Here is a 21,043-nt window from a genome sequence, read left to right on the forward strand (position 1 = left end):
TCGAACCCACGACCTTCGGCTAGATACGCCGCTGCTCAACCACTTGAGCTATCGTGACCTCGATCCACTCGGACATCAACTCCCCATCTCAACCCCACCTTATGAGTTTTCCCTCCTTTTGCCATTTTTCAAATGTCGTGTAATCGGTTTGGATTCTCGACGACAATTGAAATGGCGACGGAGAGCTTTAGTGAAGTGTACTTCATTTTTAAATCATTAATTAATCGGGGAGTTGATGTCCGAGTGGATCGAGGCCACGATAGCTCAGGTCGTAGAGCAGCGGCGTATCAAGCCGAAGGTCGTGGGTTCGAATCCCTCTCGTGCCATTAACCTTTTTTCATCTCAACTAAAAACCTTAATTAATTGTCATTGAAAATAATGAAATGCTTCAATGAGTTCGAGTAAAACAAGAAAAACAGACATACCAGAGTGATATGGGATGATCATTTTCAAGCATAAAAAGTGATATGCATAGGAATGCAAAATGAAAAACGCTCAATCCAATCACTGAAGATGATGAACTGCCTTAACCCGTTTGTGTGAATATACTGAACATAAGAATACGGTATACCGTACCAAAGGTTTTAACCGACGGAGGACCACCCGAACGTAATCGGGAGGCGTAGAAAAAATATAAAATAAAATAAGTTTTTAAAATAAAAATGATTGAAATATAAAATAAAGAAATGAAATAATAAAGACTCACCAAGCTGTTGTTGTGGCGAATGATAAAAGGTGGGCAGGAAATAGAAGGATCCAGGAGCGATGAAAAATAGGGTATTTGGGGAGGACGGCCCACTTACAAGTACCAGCAACTCCGGCGTTTTGGCGAGGTGTAAAATCAATCCAGAAGAATTCCAAGGGATGCTAGAAGAGATTTTACAGAAAGCGGTCTGTAGCAAAGCGTTTGCGGGTTTAACGCGAAAAATAGAAGAATGGAAAGCGGTGCGTGCTGAGACGAACAAGGCTCGGTCATAATAGCAACGAGCATTTTCCAACGATTAAAGATGACGAAATACCGAACGTACAGACTGATAAAACTAAATGATTATGATCAGAAACCACAAAATTATGTAATTAATATTCTAAATATAATAATGCAAAGGACGTATGCAGAAAATACAGCACAGACGAACAAATGAAGATAGCAACGCAATACTTCTGAGTTAATTAAAATTGTATGTTTGTGCTTTACTAGAACATGTAAAAGAACATAATAAATGTTTATTTTAGAAGTTTATAAGGTTCAAATAATTTTACAAAAGTGTTTCGAATTGAAAATTAAATAAATAATATTATTATATTGCAAAATGTTTCAATAAAACGGAGGAATACGTTGCAATATGGAGGCCTCCAACGAATTACCATGTTATTGTTTTTTTTTGCTCTTCATAGTCAGCTGAACGGATTCTTATTATCATAGTACATTTTTATTCAATGGAAATTTTTAGTTTTCGTCCTAGATCGCGACGAAAACACATTTTTCTATTGACAAATGGTGTTGTTTCTTTGAATCACACATCGGTTCGAAATATCCATTTTTGCTCAGATCGTAAATCGTAGAAAAGTTTCAACGAAAAATTAACCCCCGGTCGTGTTTCACTGCTCGGCGAATAACAAACACCATTCAAACGTGCATAATGTTTATCTCTTGGTTGGAATCTGGGCAGTTTGAAAGGGAATTGTTTGGCAAAGGTCGAGGCGAGCCGACTTGTCCCAAAATCCGCCGAGGGAACTATTAACAAACTTTGCTTATACCGATGATATAATTCAAGAGATAGGACTGTCATCATCCTAATTTGAATAGATTATGAACAGATTAATTTTAGAAAGATGTAAATATTAACTTGAACATTTTTTTCATGTTATAAAATCAATTGGAGCCAGGGTGTGAACGAATGAAGTCGTAAATAAGTAGGTGAATTGAAAGCTCCGATGCCAGTTGGGAGAAAGATATACGAAAAGATTGGTATGGCTTGGGGGAGTCTTTTGTTTTTACGATTTAGGCCCGCTAGTAAAAATAGGGTGGGGCAATACCCATAATTTGAAGCAAGGTCGAGCGTTACCCTGACAGGTTCTTACCCTGAGATATCAACCCCATTCCCTTTTGAAAACAAACCTTTCTTCTCACCGTATCAGCCCCTCCGACAAAGATGCTAACTTTCTATTAAGAATGGAAGGGTTTTTGAATCGGAAGTTTTTATAAGTATCCAGTAGTTCGTACGTGTGTTTTTCACTTGTGTATGTCCATTAGAATCGTCTTTCTATCTATGTTGTCTTGATCGTTTCTAGTCTTCTTACGCTTGCTGGTTCTGCCGGCCAGATAGCTTCGTTTATTTCGCAGTATTCAGTAGTTGGTACGTGCATTTTTAACAAAGTTATGTCCTTTGCCGAATTTTTATGGACAATGTTTGAATAACTTGTAGCGCGTTCGTTATCTATCATCCTGGTTTGCCATTTTTTTTTCTGCCAGTCGAGTTTCAGCATTTTTGTCCTTTGTCCGTGCGTTTTTATGGTAAGCATTTCTTTATTTTCCAAATTTCTGAGGTCTGAAATTTTAACAACTTGTAGATTGATTGATCCTGATCTTCTTGGTGTGCCCATTTTTTGACGGTTTTTACCAGTCAAACGCTATTCGGCATTTCACCAACTTAAGTGGCTGGTCCCTTTGTTTTTACCATAGGTCCTCATATTCTGTGTTCCTCCGTTCAGTATTGTACTTGTAGGTTGATTGCCCCTGACCATTTCGGTCTACTATTTCTTTCTGCTTTTCCCTAGCAGAAGGGTTTCAGAATTTCGCCAATGTTACAATTTGATCTATGCGTTTTTCTCGTCAGTATGCTTTTATATTTTGCATTGTTGTTCTCTGTGGTGTAATGCTTATTATTTTTCATGCTAGGAGTGTGATCATCTGTTATCATCCTGGGGTGCCTAATTTTTTTCTTTCATTCAGGCGCGTTTTGGCAGTTTGCACGTTCGAATTTATTGGTCTGTGCATTGTGTATCAATGTCCTTATGTGCTGTACGATATACACTCTGCCCATTCACCCCCAAACAGCAGGATCGAATTCCAAAGGTCAATATTTTAACGACTTGATCGTCCTTGATCATCTGACACTTGTCATATATATTTACACAAAGTCTGACACTTGTTTCTGGTTTTATGAACCTGAAGAGTTTTGGCATTTCGTCACATTTATTGATTTGATTTTGCTTTTCTCCTATAAGTGACATACAACTTCATGGTCCATGATCATGTTGGTTATGTTGTTTGAAAGATTTAAAAGTCAGAAGCGTTGCGAGATTTGATATCTTCATTGTTTTTCTGTGCGTTTTTCTCGTGGTATATCCTTATATTTTGCATTCAGTTCATGTTCAGTATCTTAATTCCTCGATAATCTTATTTGTGCTTCTACGTTCTGTTTTGTCACTCTTGCACGTTTTGGCATTTCAATATTGTCGGCAACTGGTCTGTGCGCTTTTCTCGTGTGTATGTCCTTATATTATCGATTAGGCGAGTTTCAGCATTCTTCTTTTTGGACCAAACAGTGGTTAGTCTGTGCGTTGTTGTCGCTACGTCCCATGCCATTTTGTTCAGTATTTCATACTCTAGGAGCTTGATCGGCACTGATTAATACAGTTGATTCTGATCGTAGTTTTGTTAGTCAAACATGTCTGCGATTGGGAGATTCTGCGCAAAAGTCCTTATTAAACAGTTTGTTCAAGTCAAGGTTTAAACTAATAAAATAAAAATTCAGTGCTTACTATTAAATTTCTTCTCCTTGAAATACTAAAGTTTAATCATGAAACTAAGTTAATAACAAAAGAACTCTTTAAATATTTAGAAAGGGTGCAAATTATATTTAAATAATGATTTATTGCTGTTCTTTACTCTTAGCATAAATTTAATGATTGTTTTTGAGATTTTATAAGACATGTTATCTCACGTTTTTCAATAATGTTAAACAAATATTGTACCGGCCTTTTTTTGGAGAGATGCAATTGCGGAAACTGGTTTGTGATCAGAGGTGGATAAGAAATCAGGGGTTTAAGTTGCCTGATCCTTTATATGGGAGGAAACATGTCTGACAGCTTCCTGTCGAGATAATAACAGCAATGCGGGGTGGCGCGATTGATTGGAATTCCGATTGAAGGAAATTCCTTTTTCAACCATGCGGCTACAAATGACAGAAGACAATTTATCATCGGATTGCTTGGTGGTCTTTCCAACATAAGTTTGTTTCAAGTTTATGAATTTAATTATTAATAATGACCAATTTATAATGGAAATTTTTTTAATTACAAAATACAAAAATTATTAATAAATTTGTTTTTTTTCTTTAGTAACTCAATTTTAGAAGAAGACGAATGCGATTCAGGATCGGATGGAAGTGTGTGCAAGGAGAACAAAGAGACAAAAGAAACAAAATTAGAAGTAAAGTAGTACTTTTAAGTGGAAAATAATTTGAGCGATAGAAAAAAATCTACTTAAAATTTTTTATAGAAAAATAGTTTTATAGATAATGTTTTGTTTGTGATATTAAATACACTGATATTAAACAATGTTTAATTTATCTTTTTTATGTATTCGTCAAAACAATGATTGTTCATTGCATGCATTACCTCGGCGATAAAATAACCGTTATCTCTGATGTAGCTTTTTCCTTAAATTTTTTAATAAGAAAATGTTAATTTTAAATTGAAAAGGTGTAATGTGATGTAAAAAAAAGTCAGTTTGAAGTGAAAAGGGGCTAATTTTAAATTAAATTAGGTTAATTTGAAGTTGAAAAGGGTTTATTTGACGGAAAAAGCAATATAATAAATGATCAGCCATTAATTGTAATTATATATAAAATAAGATAAGGCTAAGGAGATTTTTTATAGAATGCATTGTCCATGTTCGATGTGGTGAACATGTAGCCATCGGTTTGTGAATGAAAATTGTGAATCCGTGTTTACATTTGTTCACATTTTAAATTATTAATTTAAAATTCAAAGTCCTGATGTAGGGGATACATTCATTCAACGCTTGGTGAAGGAACGGAATATTTTGCCTTTATTGGCTTTATCTCAATCATTAAAAAAAGAGTTCTCTACATTATAATAATATGTATTACATATAATATATATAATATATTTTATATATATTATATATAATATTGTAATATAATATATGTATATCTTTATCAATCCTGCTAAAAGACAATCCATCAATAACCTTTTTTTGAAGAAAACTTTCTACAAAAGTTTTAAGATTTGACAGAGACAGAGACTATGTTACACAAAACTTTTTAGTGTCAAGAAATATTCCAGGGACACGTCTGGACTTACCTCAGAAGTTTCAAAAGGAGCCAGCGTAGGGAAAGATTAGTTTTGAACCGGGCAAACATTTCTGAAACTGTTTTCTAAGATGAAATGGCAACGTCCAACCTTTGCAATACTGCGGAGTTAAATTTTCCATTTTATTTAGTTAAAATAATTTACATGTTGGGTGGTCAAGGATTGAAATATAGTACCTTCTGTCAACACCACAAAGCAATAAACAATTTATTCTATAATTGCTATAGTTACAATACAATAAATAAAACAATTAATAAAATGGCAATTATGAATATAATTTCGATAAGAGATACAATAATATAAAATTGTGAAATGAATACAGGTTTTCAGGAGAAGGAGCTTTTTAAATTTTTTTTTGCAAGAGTTAATTCGAGACTCATTAAAGGCCGATCAGAAAATCGGGAGTTTTTTTGGCTTATGAATTATTTTAAGTATGAAGTACTTCCATTGCCATGAAAAACATGTGCTACTGAGTACAATGTTGTGTATGTATGGTAAGTAAAGTAAATCTCTGTTGGGCAAGTTTTGAAATATTTGTGTTTTAATTTATCGAGTAAACGCTTTAAGAGAAGGAGAAAGTTTCAATTATTTTGAATACAAAAAACAACAGGTTTTAATTTTTTTCGAGAGTTCGCAACAGCACAGGTCATATAAACCGTCAGGGTGCCGGTGTTTTTGAAAAAAAGCCTATTTGTACGTCGGGTTCGAATACAGGGCCGAATACGTCGCGTTGGCGGAGATTATCAGCGGGTTCACTTTGGCAATTCATGTCGAGAGACGTAGAAGTCCTTCAACCTGATGATGAGCTAAAAGGCTCGAAATCCGTTGGAAAGATCGTTGCAAAACAACTTACTGTGGGTAGGAACTATCTTTTTAAAAAGGATTGAATACCACACTCACTCCATCATTTATAATTTCTATTTAAATCTACTGTTTAATGGATCATGAATGGTTTTATTTCGACTGTTTTCGTATGTTCGGATTTTAAGACAAATTAAAAGACAAAGGTTCTTAGAGGGTGGTACAATAACAATGAAACGGAGTTGCTGCTCGGCTTTCCGCACGAGTTGCAAGTCATTCGGGTTTAGTATTACTCCGCGCCGTAAACTTCAACTTATGACCTATGCGACTTTCTCTTTGGAATTGAGATTTTAATTAGATCGAATAGATGATGTATTAAATGAATTAAATGTACAATAAAATGAATAAATAAAGAGAGAGAGAGAAAGAAAGAAAGAAAGAAAGAAAGAAAGAGAGAGTGAGAGAGAGAGAGAGAGAGAGAGAGAGAAAGAGAGAGAGAGAGACCCTGTTAACTACATTACTGTTGCGAAACGAATTAATTTAAAATTTCTTTTGTTTATATCGATTTAATACGAGCGTTTGTCAAAAAGGTTATAAAGATTTTTAAGTGGGAGCAGAATATATTTTGTATATATAAAAACAATCTGAACCGTATACGTTTTTATAAATAAATGACCTCAATGTCTATTTGTTAAGAGATTTCTACCTGTGGTCTTCGAGGTAATGAACACATGTGTGGTGATTAGTGACCGTTAATCGATAATTATTCAGAAATCGTGAGATGCGGTCCAGACCGCATCTCACGATTTCTGAATAAGTAATGAACGCACTTTCGTTGTCATACAGACACAGTGAAGATGGCGAAACTATCAAATTATGAAGTTTTTTATTGATTGCGCAAAATTTTGTTTTTAGGATCAGTCTTCTATCGCACTTATAAATAAGAAAGAAAGAGAAATGAGAGTGAAGAGAGAGAGTGAGCGAGAGAATGAGGGAGAGGGAGTGAGAGAGGAAGAGGGATTGAGAGGGAGAGAGCGAGAGCGAGAGAGAGAGAGTGAGGGAGAGATTTGGATTTATATTGCGATTGAGAGGGATAGAGTGGGGAGAGAGAGAGAGTGAGAGAGCGAGAGTGTGAGAGAGATTTGAATTTATATAGGCTCAAATCGTACGCAAACAAACATGTGGCGAGTTGGGCCTATTCGCTTCTCGTAGCCCCCGGCAATTCCAGCTTTTGGTATTTACAGTAAATCGAGTAAATCGCCGGCAGACTGGAGTCATCCATCCTGTTGTTGGCAGTCCGGGGGCAGGCCTGAGACTAATCCGTCCGTCCATCGAGGTTGAGTCCGGGAGGTGCCGGAAAGTCTTCTGGAAGGAGAAAAGGGATAAAAACAAAAAATTTAATGTCCCTACCGATTATCTGTTTGCATCTTACGTCTACTTGCAATGTTTTGTTTCATACAATGGTTTTAATATTAGTTTGATTAAAATAATTAGTAAATTTTCAAATTTATAGATATAAATGTTTAAATGTTTAAAATTGATTAGTTGACATAAAAACAATTATTAAAATTGCTATTATGTTAATTATACTACAGTTTTTAAATTAATATTTATATTGTCTGCCTTAACGGCGCTAAAGGCCAACATTTTGTCAACGCTCGGAAGTCGTGCGGGTTTAGCCTAGTGTACAAATTTGTACAACAGGGGCTATTGTTAAAAACAAACCATAATGTCTATAAATAATTATAATTAATTGAACCATTCGTAGTACTTTTTTCATTGAGACATTTATTTTATGTAGTCATTGAGTCTTAATAAACCTATGAGGTTTGAATGGAAATCGTCTAAGAAATACATGTATATTTGATGTTATTTTCTGCTCACTATTATGTCTAGTCTAGCCACAGTTATATTTTATAAGCGTAGCAGTTAGAATGGCATTATATTTAACAGAGCGAGATAGAGAAGAGATAGATAGGTAGATAGAAAGATAGATAGAAAAAAAGAGAGAGAGAGGGAGATGATGATGTATGCTTTATTTATCAATCCCACAAGATTTAATCTTAAGGGCCAGTCTGACATCTAATGTGAAATACAATGGTTACTAAGTTTCTAAGGAAAAAAAACAACGAGATAGATAAATTAACAAAGTCAAGAGGGAAGAAAGTGAGAGTGATAAAACGATTGAGATAGATAGATAGAGAAAAAAACGATAAAGAGAAAGATGTTAACCCTGACAGAGCGAGAAAGAGCAGATAGGGTCGAGAGAGTGAATAAGAGAGAGATCGAGGGGAAGATAGATAAAGATAGATAGATAGATCAACAGTTAGAGATAGAGATAGATAGAGAGATAAAAAGTGATAAAATAGAGTGATATGACAGAGAGGGAGAGTAAAGAAAGAAAGGGAGAGGGAGTGAGATGGAAAGAGTCTGTCAACTGAGGAAGTATTGAAAGGGATGAACGTACAAAAAAATAAACAGGAGACATCAAGTTGGTTGATGATCCATGACATAGATGGACATAGATAGGTATTTACAGAATAAATCGATAATCAATCTTCAGTATGTCTCAGAAAAAAATGATCGGTAGTGACCAGGAAACAGGTTCATCACCCAGCAGGAGAAAATTTCAAAAAATACATATGTTCTTGAAAACAACTAAATAAGAAACAAATATAATAGTCTTATATAGATAATTACAGAAGAAATCTATTATCATTACAATCAATCAATTATACATTTTTTAATATGAGAAATTGGCAAAAAGCTCGTACGTTAAAAGTAAAAAATAGGAAGAGCGAGAGAAATAGAAAGAGAAAGGGGGATAGAGATTGATATATAGATCTATAGATAGGTATCTATAAATAGATAGATGGAAAAATTGATATTTACACAGATAGAGATAGTGTGAGCTAGAAAAGAGAAAATGAGAGAAATAGAAAAATTTCAATAAATCTTTTATAAAAAAAATGCATTTAACAGATGATTATTACTACCGAACATAAAACACCAAAAGTTTATATTGTTAATTAATCTAATATTAAAATAAATTAAACGTTTTCTCTTTTCAACCCTCTTTGCTTTGACAAATAGCTTTTCTATTTTTCATCTTTTAATAATGTTTAACTCAAAAAGAAGACATCACAAAAGTTATTATTTCATCTGATTAGCCGTACAATGACAAAATTAATGTAATCCCCGCGGCGGCCTCTACTTGCTTTGTCAAATAATGCATTTCACTCTGCTCAACAAAAGGTTGGGCGTGAGTGAATTCTCTGTAAGTATTAGCGTAAGTCCTTCTCGGGGCAGTTAGTCCCGACGTTTCATAAATCACCTTTCAACTCAGTCACAACGCTCAGTTCTTTCACTGACGCCTTCTTTTCCGACTTTATTATTTTACCCTCTCTCGGCTACCATTTGGATCTTTAACGGTCTAATTCTTGAACGTTTCCTTTTTCGGTTGCAACATCATCGAGAATCGTGCGAAAATAAGTTTAACTGGTATATCGCAGCGACCTAGGCAGAAAAACGTTTCCCTTTGAACGTTTGTATCACGTATTATTTTTTATTATTTTATCAGTTTGTGCTTAATTACATAAATACTCAATTAAATATACACAATTTTTTCGAAATGAAAAATTAGTGTCACAGGCTGGATTTGAACCCACGACTTTCGACTAAAAAGCGGCTTACAAGTGGAATAAAACGGGGAGTCGAAATGAAAAGTTTGTGCCATGGGCGATCGTAGTCACGGCAGCTCAATTGGCAGAGCAGCGGCGTATTTAGCCGAAAGTCATGGGTTCGAATCCCGCCTGTGACACAAATTTTTCAATTCGAAAAATGTGTATAATTAATTTAGAAAACACTAACTACTCAATTTATATATATATATACATATATATACTTGTTTACCTTTTATGTAAAATGAGTTTTATAAATATGAATATATATATTTAGAGCAATAGAATATAAATCTAAAATTTGTACGCAACGTTAAGTATTTACAGATGTTAAATTAAACATTTATGTTTGTAGAACGTAATTTTTATGACTTGTTAATTCGAATAAATTGAATATGAAACTGAAAAATGTTCTTATCGTTTTCAATAATTGTTTATCATCACATTGTACAATTGTTTACATGATTTCATAAATAATAAATAGTGAGGAAAACACTTACTACTCAATATAAGCCTTTGCTTATTCATTATGTAAAATGACTTTATAAGCATATGTACCTGTTATCGATTAATTAAAATAAAATGTAAAATTGGTAAGTTATAATTCAGATTAAGTGGCAGAGAGGATCAAAAGACCTAACTTTGAGTGGTAAAATAAAACATTATCAATGAAACAGTGTCTCCCTTTCTTTCTCTCTCACTCTCGCTCTCTCTCAATTATTTTTTTAAACATAATCTCAGTGATAATAAATATATCAGCCACTAAAATGAATTAGAAAGATACGGAAATTATAGTTGGTCAGGATTCCTGATGGATTCCAGATTCTTGAACAGTTTGTTTCTACAGCTTCTAAAAATTATGAAGTTCAATATACTTTAAGTTTTTGTTAATATACCGTAATCTACTGTTTAAATTATTAATATTCCCTTAAGTTGTTGAGTCGTTTGGCCTAGTAATATTATTCTTTTATGGATAGGTAAGTACTGAAAAGTAAATGATTCGAATTGTGCTGATTTGGGTAGTGAGAGCAATGAATTTTTTGCCCAACGAATCAATAGAAAATTTCAAATAAAGATTTTCGTTTTAACAGTTAAGAAGCACTGAAAGATCGTCTCTCTTTTGTCAACTAGTACAATATTTTTTTCAAATATGTATATGTTTCAAATATATACAAGTGGAGTAGAATACAGAGATTTTATAATTATGTGGGGGATTCGTTTTCGGATTTGTCTGTATGTATTAAAAAATATATGTTGATTGATAGTGTCATGTGTAAGAAATGCTTTTTTAAATTAATTACTAACTTATGTTACATAAAATTTACCTTTAAACTTAATCTTGTAAAGAACGTCAGAAATGGGTTTTGTTTTAAATTAATGTTTTATTTATTAACTTTACTTTATACTTTTATAATTTGGACTTCAGAACCTTAATTCATATTAAACATTAGACAATCCTTCAATTAAATTAGGGAACTTTTAGGATATCTTGAACTTTTTTTATCCTCTTTTACCACTCTACTACCGCCAGGACCTTTAGTGCCCCACTCGGTTTCCAGTTCTCCTAAGTTATTTTCCAATTTAGTCTTTTCCGAACGGTCTTTTGGGAGGGACGATATAAAAACGGGACTTCCCTTTGAAAAACTTTGTTTGATGTACATTTAAATCTTCTCAACACAATAAAAAGACGATTCTTTTTACTTTCTCAGTCAGCTAAATATGATGTTATGGAAAACGAAGATATGACCAATTGATGTTCGGTACACAAAATGAAAAAGTCTCGATAGAACTATTTTTCGAGAAGCTTTAACCACTCAATTAGTAATATCTGTAAAATGAAACATTTCTCAAAATTGCGTCTGGTCTAGCATAATTCACATTATATTTAATTAAGACAAGATTTAAGTTTTATTCTTTAAAATCAGTAGGAATTGTTGAAACGAGAGTGAAGGCCTCACTCATTGCTCTATACCTTGTACAGCGCTTAATACACAACAATTCTTTTTACTTACCTTTTTACATAAACTAATACACAGAGTAATAATATTCCAACACAAACGATTCAACAACAGAAGAGTATATATTTGTTGTTATGTTTTTTAAATTATTTTATGGCGTTATGATCTATGTATATTAGCCAAGGTCTGAGACGTTTATTATGCGTTTGTTATGCTAACAAACGTATATTATTTTAATAATGGTGTATATTATTTGCAATATTTTTGAAGAAAATATTTATATCATATAATATGTAAATATAATTATATNATGTTTATATAATATATTTATACATATTGTAACCAAGTGCCGTAAGTAACGGCTCTCCCCACCTGACCAAGCAGGTGGTAGACACTTAATTATGGGCAAGGGGAGCGCGTTTAATAAAAAATACTAAAAATTTTACGGTTTTAGTTCTCTTTAAAATATACCAAAACAGTGTTTGTAATAATTAATAAAATAATTAAGAGAGAGAGAGAGAGAGAGAGAGAGAGAGTCACAGAGAGATAGAGATAGATAGATAGATAAATAGATAAATAGAGAGAGAGAGAGAGAGAGAGAGAGAGAGAGAGAGAGAGAAGAGAGAGAGGATATATATATAGAGAGAGAGAGTCACAGAGAGATAGAGATAGATAGATAGATAAATAGAGAGAGAGTGAGAGAGAGAGAGAGAAAGAGAGAGAGAGAGAAAGAGAGAGAGAGAGAGAGAGAGAGAGAGAGTCACAGAGAGATAGAGATAGATAGATAGATAAATAGAGAGAGAGTGAGAGAGAGAGAGAGGAGAGAGAGAGGGGAGAGAGAGGATATATATATAGGGAGAGAGAGAGAAAGAGAGAGAGAGAGATAAATAGATAGATAGATAGATAGATAGATAGATAGATAGATAGATAGATAGATAGATAGAGAGAGAGAGAGAGAGAGAGAGAGAGAGAGAGTCACAGAGAGATAGAGAGTGAGAGAGAGAGGAGAGATAGATAGAGATAGAGATATATAGAGAGAGATAGAGAGAAAGAGAGAGAGAGAGAAAGAGAGAGAGAGAAAGAGAGAGAGACAACTATAGTTAGAATAAAATGTGTAAAATCAAGAAATAATAAACAGAATTATGTTTGAATTTTGAAGCATAACGTTTTGAGACAGACCAGATGGTTAAAAGTAAAATGAGGATACATAAGCATATTTATTATGTACTTTATGGTTATATTTTGAGGGATTAATATGACTTTGCATTGTTGACCTATAAAGAACGCTGGTTATCTGGTCATTGTGTAAGAATACACCAATGTGGTGTTAATGTGAACGTTAGGGTTAATTTTTATTTATATTGCATAATATTTTAATGCTGATGTTATGATTTGATGATTGATCCAAACGTCAACGTAGTAAAAGATAGGAGGAAACGAGTAAAACTCGAGCACGGAGAGTTGGGACGTTTGGATGTAGTCCAACTTCTCGATTACTTCTCTCTCACGTCAAATTATACCACCCTTTTCAAGAACTTTGACACGGGATTATTTTCAAATTGATCGATTAAAAACCATCCACGTAGCGAAACGTGATATTTGTTGTCTAATATCAGTTATCTACGTTAACATGGTTGAAAACCGACTCTGCCGAGTAAATTGCCGTTTCATATTGGTCGTACTTTGATCTACGAGTGAGCATTTCATTAGGCCAGGACAGAATACGGCCACAACTCAGTGGTCGAGTTTAACTCCTATTTGTAAAAAATGCGTTTTTGTTTGAAATATTGAAAGAATGAGAAGGAAGTTGTGGTCAGTTAATACTCAGATAAGTTTGCTAAATGGTGATTATATCAACCAGATCGCAAGTTTTAACTAAACAATTTTAAATTTATTTATTAGTGATCAAATATAATAACAGCATCTCTAATGGATAAGTTATAAGGTGTATTTGCGAACAGTTTACCTTAGGAGGTTTCTAATAAAGCAAAAAAATCACAAAATATCAAACGAGTGCTGACAAAGGAAGTCGACTCTCTCAAATATATTCCACACACTTTCAAGCTTCCTTTCTTGCCATGAACGCCGCAAAAGTGTTTCCCGAGTTCTTGATTATACGGTGAGGCTGGTCGGCAGCGATAGAGTGAAACAGATAGGGGACCGAAGGGAAAATGGAGGGATGAGGGATCCCGAGCACTGAGGGTGGATGGAGGGTGGTTTCGCACAGCATCACTGCGCAAACCCTAAAACGACCCTTTCAGTCCGTCTTCGGAATCCGATTCGTACGTACCGCCATCAACCAGGTAAACAAGAAAAACGAACGTATTTCATTTATGACTATAAATAGATCTAAGTTGAATACGATTACCCTTGCGGCTGACGTACTCTCAACATGGCGTTTTTTGTCAATGTGGTCAACACAAATAGTTTTTAAAAACGTTTTGTTTTCTTTGTGACAGTTGCTATGAAAATTAGCACAAAAAGTTCACTTTCACATTTTAAAACAACATTTTGCTTTAAAACAACATTTATTAATAATATCCTTTACATCTTAGAAAAATTAGAACAAAAATTTACTGTTTTCCCCAACTTAATAAGAATGTAAAACGTTTAGGAATAAAAGTTAATAATTAAAATAACTATAATATTTTCCAATAATATGCATGATTGCATTTTTTATTAGTAAATAAGCCGCTTATTAATCTCTTTTTTTAATTCCCATCGGGAATGAATTAAGTTCTTTACCGTACACATTGCATGTATTTAAATATTAATTTTTAATCCTATTATATTTGTTGAACAACGGAAAAAATGTAAAGAGATTTTTAAAATTTATCAAGGCGGATTCTAAAGGAGAAATATCCTTGTTTTAATTAATAAGCAGAGAAATTGTTGATTTTCTGTAAAAATAATGCTATGGGGTTTAGTATTGACGAATTCGTACCAATTGGGAAAACAAAGCTGTGTAAAAAATTTAAAATTTCTGCAAAGACATTGTGAGTGTATGTGTGTGTGAGTGCATGTGTGTGTGTGTGTGTGAGAGAGAGAGAGAGAGAGAGAGAGAGAGAGAGAGAGAGACAGACAGACAGAGAGAAAGAAAGTAAATTAGAAAATAAAAGGTGTTGTTCTTTAGAAACTTAAAATATTAATGAATCAATCAATCAATCTCGCTTCTTTCTTTTTCCATCTCTCTTTCTTTCTGTGTCTATCATCATATTTCATTTCTTGTTCCTCCTTTTTCTCTTTCTCTCTACTTTCTATATTTAAATATAACACATAGTAATGTTGAAATGAAACACTTAAAATTTAGCCAAACATTTTTTGCTCTAGTGTATCCACTGAATAATGTACAAAACCCCCAAAATACAATAATGTGGTTCATGCTAACGTATAAATGATTATTCAGAAATGCGGTCTGGTGTGATGTAGGTTTCAGAAAAACATTTTCTTTATCGTGTCAACGTTTCGATCTTTATTGAGATCATCTTCAGGGCCTGGGATTTACAAACATTGTTTAAATTTAACAAATATATGTAGGATGTGGAAAAAAGTGAATTTATACAATGGAAAAATATTCAATCACAGTATTTCTACTCACTCAAAGTGTTTGTTTTCTGCATAAGTGTGCCATTCTTGCGTGTCGTGTTGAGAGAAATACTTTGATTGAATATAAAAAATATTTTTTTTGCATTGTATAAATTCACTTTTTTCCACATCCTACAAGTATTTGTTAAATTTAAACAATATTTGTAAATCTCAGTCCCTGAAGATGATTTCAACAAAGATCGAAACGTTGGCACGATAAAGAAAATGTTTTTCTAAAACCTACGTCACACCAGACCACATCTCACGATCTCCGAATAATCACTAACCAACGGTCACTAAACACCACATATTAATTTAAGATTTGAAAATTTATAACCATACCTACAAAAATACATTTATTACAGAATAAATAGGAGAATTAAACGGCCTTTTTTCCTATTGCTAAAGGAGTTATTTAATTAAAAAATAGACCTTTTATTTTGGGTTTTTGAAAATATAAAATAATTGGGCTCTTAGAAGACCATATAAAAATAAATTATAGTTAATATTAAAATTAAAATTATATAAAATATACAAATATAAAGGATTCTTCTTTAAAATTGAGAAATGCGAAAAATTGTGTTTTTTAAGAGCCAATCATTTACAAAAAATCCCACATTAAAACAAGAAATTTTTTTCATGTACTTAAACAAAAATAATTTATGTGTGCTGATTAGTGACCGTTAATCGATAATTATTCAGAACTCGTGAGATGCGGTCTGGTGTGATGTAGGTTTCAGAAAACCATTTTCTTATCGTGCCAACGTTTCGATCTTTATTGAGATCATCTTCAGGGCTCAAAGTGTTTGTCTTATGTGTAATTGTGCCATTCTTGCGTGTCGTGTTGAGAAGGCACTCTTACAAGAATGGCACAATTACACTGAAGACAAACACTTTCAGCCCTGAAGATGACCTCAATAAAGATCGAAACGTTGGCACGATAAAGAAAATGTTTTTCTGAAACCTACATCACACCAGACCGCATCTCACGATTTCTGAATAATCACGGACTAACAGCCACTAATCACCACACATTTCTAACATATAAAAATGAACATTGGATTGTCGTTTTTATGTACAGTAGTTTTCGATGAAAGTGGATGAGACATAGGAGAACACCCTGAATATCTTAACATATTTCTTTTTTCACAAATAGTGTAATTAAAATGTAAAAAGTTGAATTTATGTTAAAAATAAACGATTTTAAACGAATTTTTGCGTTTTAACGAAAAATGTATCAACATATGTCTTTATTGGATTGCCATGCGCTTCAATTCAGCAGGATCTTCCAGAAAGCTTACAGAATTTTACCAGGGTTTTATGAAAATAAAGTTATACACACATCCAATATATTTGCAATAGAATGCTGGACGGGTTACAACGTTGATCGATTTCGGTTAAATATAACTTGACCTCTTTCTTCCGTTTTATGGAGTGGTTTGTACGTGAAGGGTCAAATTATGACAGGACCTCTTCCGCTGTTGTTCGTATGCTTAAATGTTTAAATCCAGCAATTAAATATTCACGTCACTAAGAATTTAAACAGTGTTAAACATTAATTTTACGTGATGGAATTGTAACAGCTCGTTCAGATTCCAGGAAACCTGTTTTGTTTAGTAAATGTAGTTGTTATTTTTTCCTAGAACTCCAACGGATAACATATACGATACATGTTAAAATGAAGTATAACCAAGGGGGTTGACATGTATTTTATTAGAAATCTGGATCCTTTCCAAAATAAACTTATAAAAGACTGTAGACCGCAGTCTCATAAATAATTTAAAACAATATTTCTACGATAGGATTAAAGATGAAGTTACAAAAAAGTGTTACTACGAACTGTAGTTATCATAGTATGATATATAATTTATTATTCAAGAAATTTGTATGGAGATAAAAATATTATTACTATCAGAAACTAAAAATTAGTTTATTTTAAATGTAAATTAAAGAAAACTTTTCAGTTTGACAAGTATGCATGATGTGAAATTTATTACTTTTTATATTTGGAAATAAAACAAATAAAAGTCTCTCGCAAAAGGGAAAACCGCAATGGTTTAAATTATAAAATGTAAATAAAGGTACGATAATCGGGTTAAACGTTTTTTTAAATTAAATACAGGATTTGATTTTCCCTGTCAGCAAAGGATTGTCTGCAAAGCGTTCCGTGTATAACTTAATTATTGGCCTTTACGAAGGGACTTTTCGATTTTTCCCTTATCAACTGGGCCATTATAAAACAGCGGATATACGTCGATTATTCTTCATTCACAAATTTAAGCTTCTGGAACAAATAATTAATACAGCAATCAATGTGTTATTATAATTTGTTTGAACTCAGCTTCGTGGGGTGCTTTAATCTTTGTAACTTTGTAAAAAAGAATTATTAATCATCATTTTTTAAATTTATATAAACATTTAAAACGAAATACGATAAAACATCTATATTACAGAGGTCTGCTAGGTGACAAACTTGTAGTTTTATCATCAACTGTCTTCTTTTCTTATTTTTTTTTAATTATTTTTTTAAAAGTTAGTAATAAACTACTTTATTAAAAAATTCTCGTTCGACTAAATAGACCACGAATAAGGTAAAATGACTTAGTTTGCATGTTGAGATAGGCCACTAGATAAAAGGGTGTTATGCGTTGTCTCTTTATAAGAAGCATGTCGGCTTGTCATCAAACATAAAAATTGTTTTTCTCGTGTAGAAATGTGTGGTGATTAGTGACCGTTAATCGATAATTATTCAGAAATCGTGAGATGGGATCTGGTGTGATGTAGGTTTCAGAAAAACATTTTCTTTATTGTGCCAACGTTTCGATCTTTATTGAAATCATCTTCAGGGCTCAAAATGTTTGTCCTCTGTGTAATTGTGCCATTCTTGCGTGTCTTGGGCACTCTCAACACGACACACAAGAATGGCACAATTACACAGAAGACAAACACTTTGAGCCCTGAAGATGATCTCAATAAAGATCGAAACGTTGGCACGATAAAGAAAATGTTTTTCTGAAACCTACATCACACCAGACCGCGTCTCACGATTTCTGAATAATTGTTTTTGAATACAACATCACAATTCTCTATCATTGTTTTGATTATTTGTTGATATATTTTATTGTATATGAATCTTTTAGTGAATCATGGTTTTGTTCTTAAATAGGAATTTTTTGAAGTTCAATTAGGTTGTAAATTTAAAAAAATTAGTTAAATTAAAAAGTTTCACCCTTTATTTTCATCAAGAATACTAATTTATGTTTAGTCAAAACTCATTAGGAAAAAATAATGCGCAATTATTCACGAGGGTTGCTGTAAAGAATGAACTGTTTAATTTCGGGTGTTGGAATAAATGTATTAAAGGGTGGTCCCAAGGGAAAGAAGAGGGTAAAATTGTCTTATTTTATTAGTTAGGTCTATTTGCCTTTCCTATCAACTGAAAGAGCTGCTTCCATTAAGGAAATCTTACAAAGGGCACATTTGCAATCTTAAAAATTATTAAAACAAATCAAAGGCAGTTTAAAAGAAAATAGAGTAAGGCAAGAGTTTTTCAGTGGTATTAATTTAGCCTGGCTCATTGTCCTTCCGAGCCAATTACGTTAGGCATACTAGCGGTACAGCTTCATCCTATACACTGCTGAATAATGCAGTTTCCAGGTTGCTTCCGTTCCGGAAACAGGGAGGAGGTCACACGCTTGTAAGAAATGACGTGATTCTAACGAGAATACAACGATCCTTTTGGAAAATCCATTTGTCAACGTATTTTCAAATGCATGACAGCTGACGGTTTAACTCTTTCTTTTTCTCTCGAGCTCTCTCACCATCTCGTTCTTCGATCGAGTAAAATATTCTATCAGAAAGACAAATCGTACACGCTAGAATTAATGTTCTCGGCCACATTTCGTCAACAAATGCTTCGAGCTTGATACCCACGAATGCTTTTACAAATGATAATTTATAAGTTGATTTACATTTGTATATTGACAAATGTGAATATGTACACAAATAGAAAGGTAATATTATATAATTTGGTCGATATATGCGCGTTTTTATACATCCTGTCGGAAACTTTGTTTTTCTTGTATCTTCTTGTTTTTTTTAACTTAACCATAATTTAATGGAATATAATTTTTTTGCTTATTTTATCTTCTATTTGTGTCTGTAGAACATTTAAACACAACGGTTCTTGGCGAATTGTGTAATAACAATTAATCCGGCACTGCTCGGCTTAGAGAGAGAGAGAGAGAGAGAGAGAAAGAGAGAGAGAAAGAGAAAGAGAGAGAGAGAAAGAAAGAGAGAGAGAAAGAGAAAGAGAAAGAGAGAGACAGAGAAAGAGAAAGAGAGAGAGAAAGAGAAAGAGAGAGACAGAGAAAGAGAAAGAGAGAGAGAGAAAGAGAGAGAGAGAAAGAGAAAGAGAGAGAGAGAGAGAAAGAGAAAGAGAGAGAGAGAGAAAGAAAGAGAGAGAGAGAAAGAGAAAGAGAAAGAGAAAGAGAGAGAGAGAAAGAGAAAGAGAGAGAGAGAAAGAGAAAGAGAGAGAGAGACAGAGAAAGAGAAAGAGAGAGAAAGTGAGAGAGAGAGAGAGTGAGAGAGAGAAAGAGAGAGGGAGGGAGGGGAGAGAGAGAGAGAGAGAGAGTGAGAGAGAAAGAGAGACTGAATAAATGAATATAGTTTTATTTAAAAAATCTCGCAAATTTAAGTCGCGAAGAACTTCTCTCACATTTAACGAGCATATTTATACGTACATATTTCAAGAGTGAGAGAGGAAGTGTGAGAGAATGAGAGCGAGGAAGAAAGAGAGAACGCGCGCGGGGATGTGTGTGTGAGAGGGCGAGAGAGAAGAAGAAAGAAAGAATGAAAGAAAGAAAAACTTTATTATATCCTGGGAACAGGACATAAAAAAGCTCTCTGAGCGATAGAACATTAATTTGGTAATATAATAAATAATGGAATGGTAGAACAGTACACACACACACACATATATATATATATATATATACAGTATACATAGTACATATAATAATATATTTAACGTAACATTTTAATACTAAATAAAACAGAATAAAAAAATAATTTATTTTTTGTATGTTTAATTAATTAACTTTGACTCTGTTTTTAATATTGTTTAAAATTTAAATTTGATTTTTTAAACAAATGTCAATGTTTTGCTCAACAGATAATTTTGTAAGAGGTAACTGTATATTGCATTTTTAAATGCGTGTGGCTTTTTGTGTTAATATCGGTGGTTGCCACAATTCACAGGTACAAATTAAAAATGATTTTTGGTAAGTGGCAATCCTATATGGAGGGATATATAACTACGCCTCAAAACCCCAGGTTGATCTAAATATGTAAATATTGAAGCAATCTGGCTTGGAAAAAACCATAGAGAAACTAACTTAGAAAATCCATTCTCCAATATTCAAAATTAAGCCACTTCAAAAGGTGATGGTAAGGAGTAATGTGTTCATCACGTCTCGCTCCAAAAATGAATCTAACCGAGGAGTTCATAGCTCTGTAGTTTTATGCCCAACTCTGTTATGATATCAAGAAGGACAAGAGAACGGTAGTCTAAGTATGGAATCACAAGTGAAGAAACCAACTGCTTTCTTAATTCGAACGGTAACATATTCTTATATAGCTTTAATTGGTACAATGCATGATGCATTTTCTTTGCCATGT

General features: G+C 33.2%; 1 protein-coding gene across 3 annotated transcripts in view; it reads left to right on the plus strand.

The window, feature by feature from the left end:
• LOC106668659 overlaps window positions 1-4,544 on the plus strand; it is a 34,843-nt gene extending 30,299 nt beyond the window's left edge. For all 3 annotated transcript variants that reach the window (XM_024225644.1, XM_024225645.1, XM_024225643.1), the window contains exon 16: window positions 4,345-4,544. In XM_024225644.1, the coding sequence (XP_024081412.1) occupies window positions 4,345-4,444 (100 nt within the window). In that variant the 3' untranslated portion in view covers window positions 4,445-4,544. The remainder of the gene's footprint in view (window positions 1-4,344) is intronic.
• Window positions 4,545-21,043: the final 16,499 nt, after the last annotated feature.

Source organism: Cimex lectularius, unplaced genomic scaffold, assembly GCF_000648675.2.
Source record: "Cimex lectularius strain Harlan isolate CLEC.00 unplaced genomic scaffold, Clec_2.1 scaffold111, whole genome shotgun sequence".
Classification (NCBI taxonomy): domain Eukaryota; kingdom Metazoa; phylum Arthropoda; class Insecta; order Hemiptera; family Cimicidae; genus Cimex; species Cimex lectularius.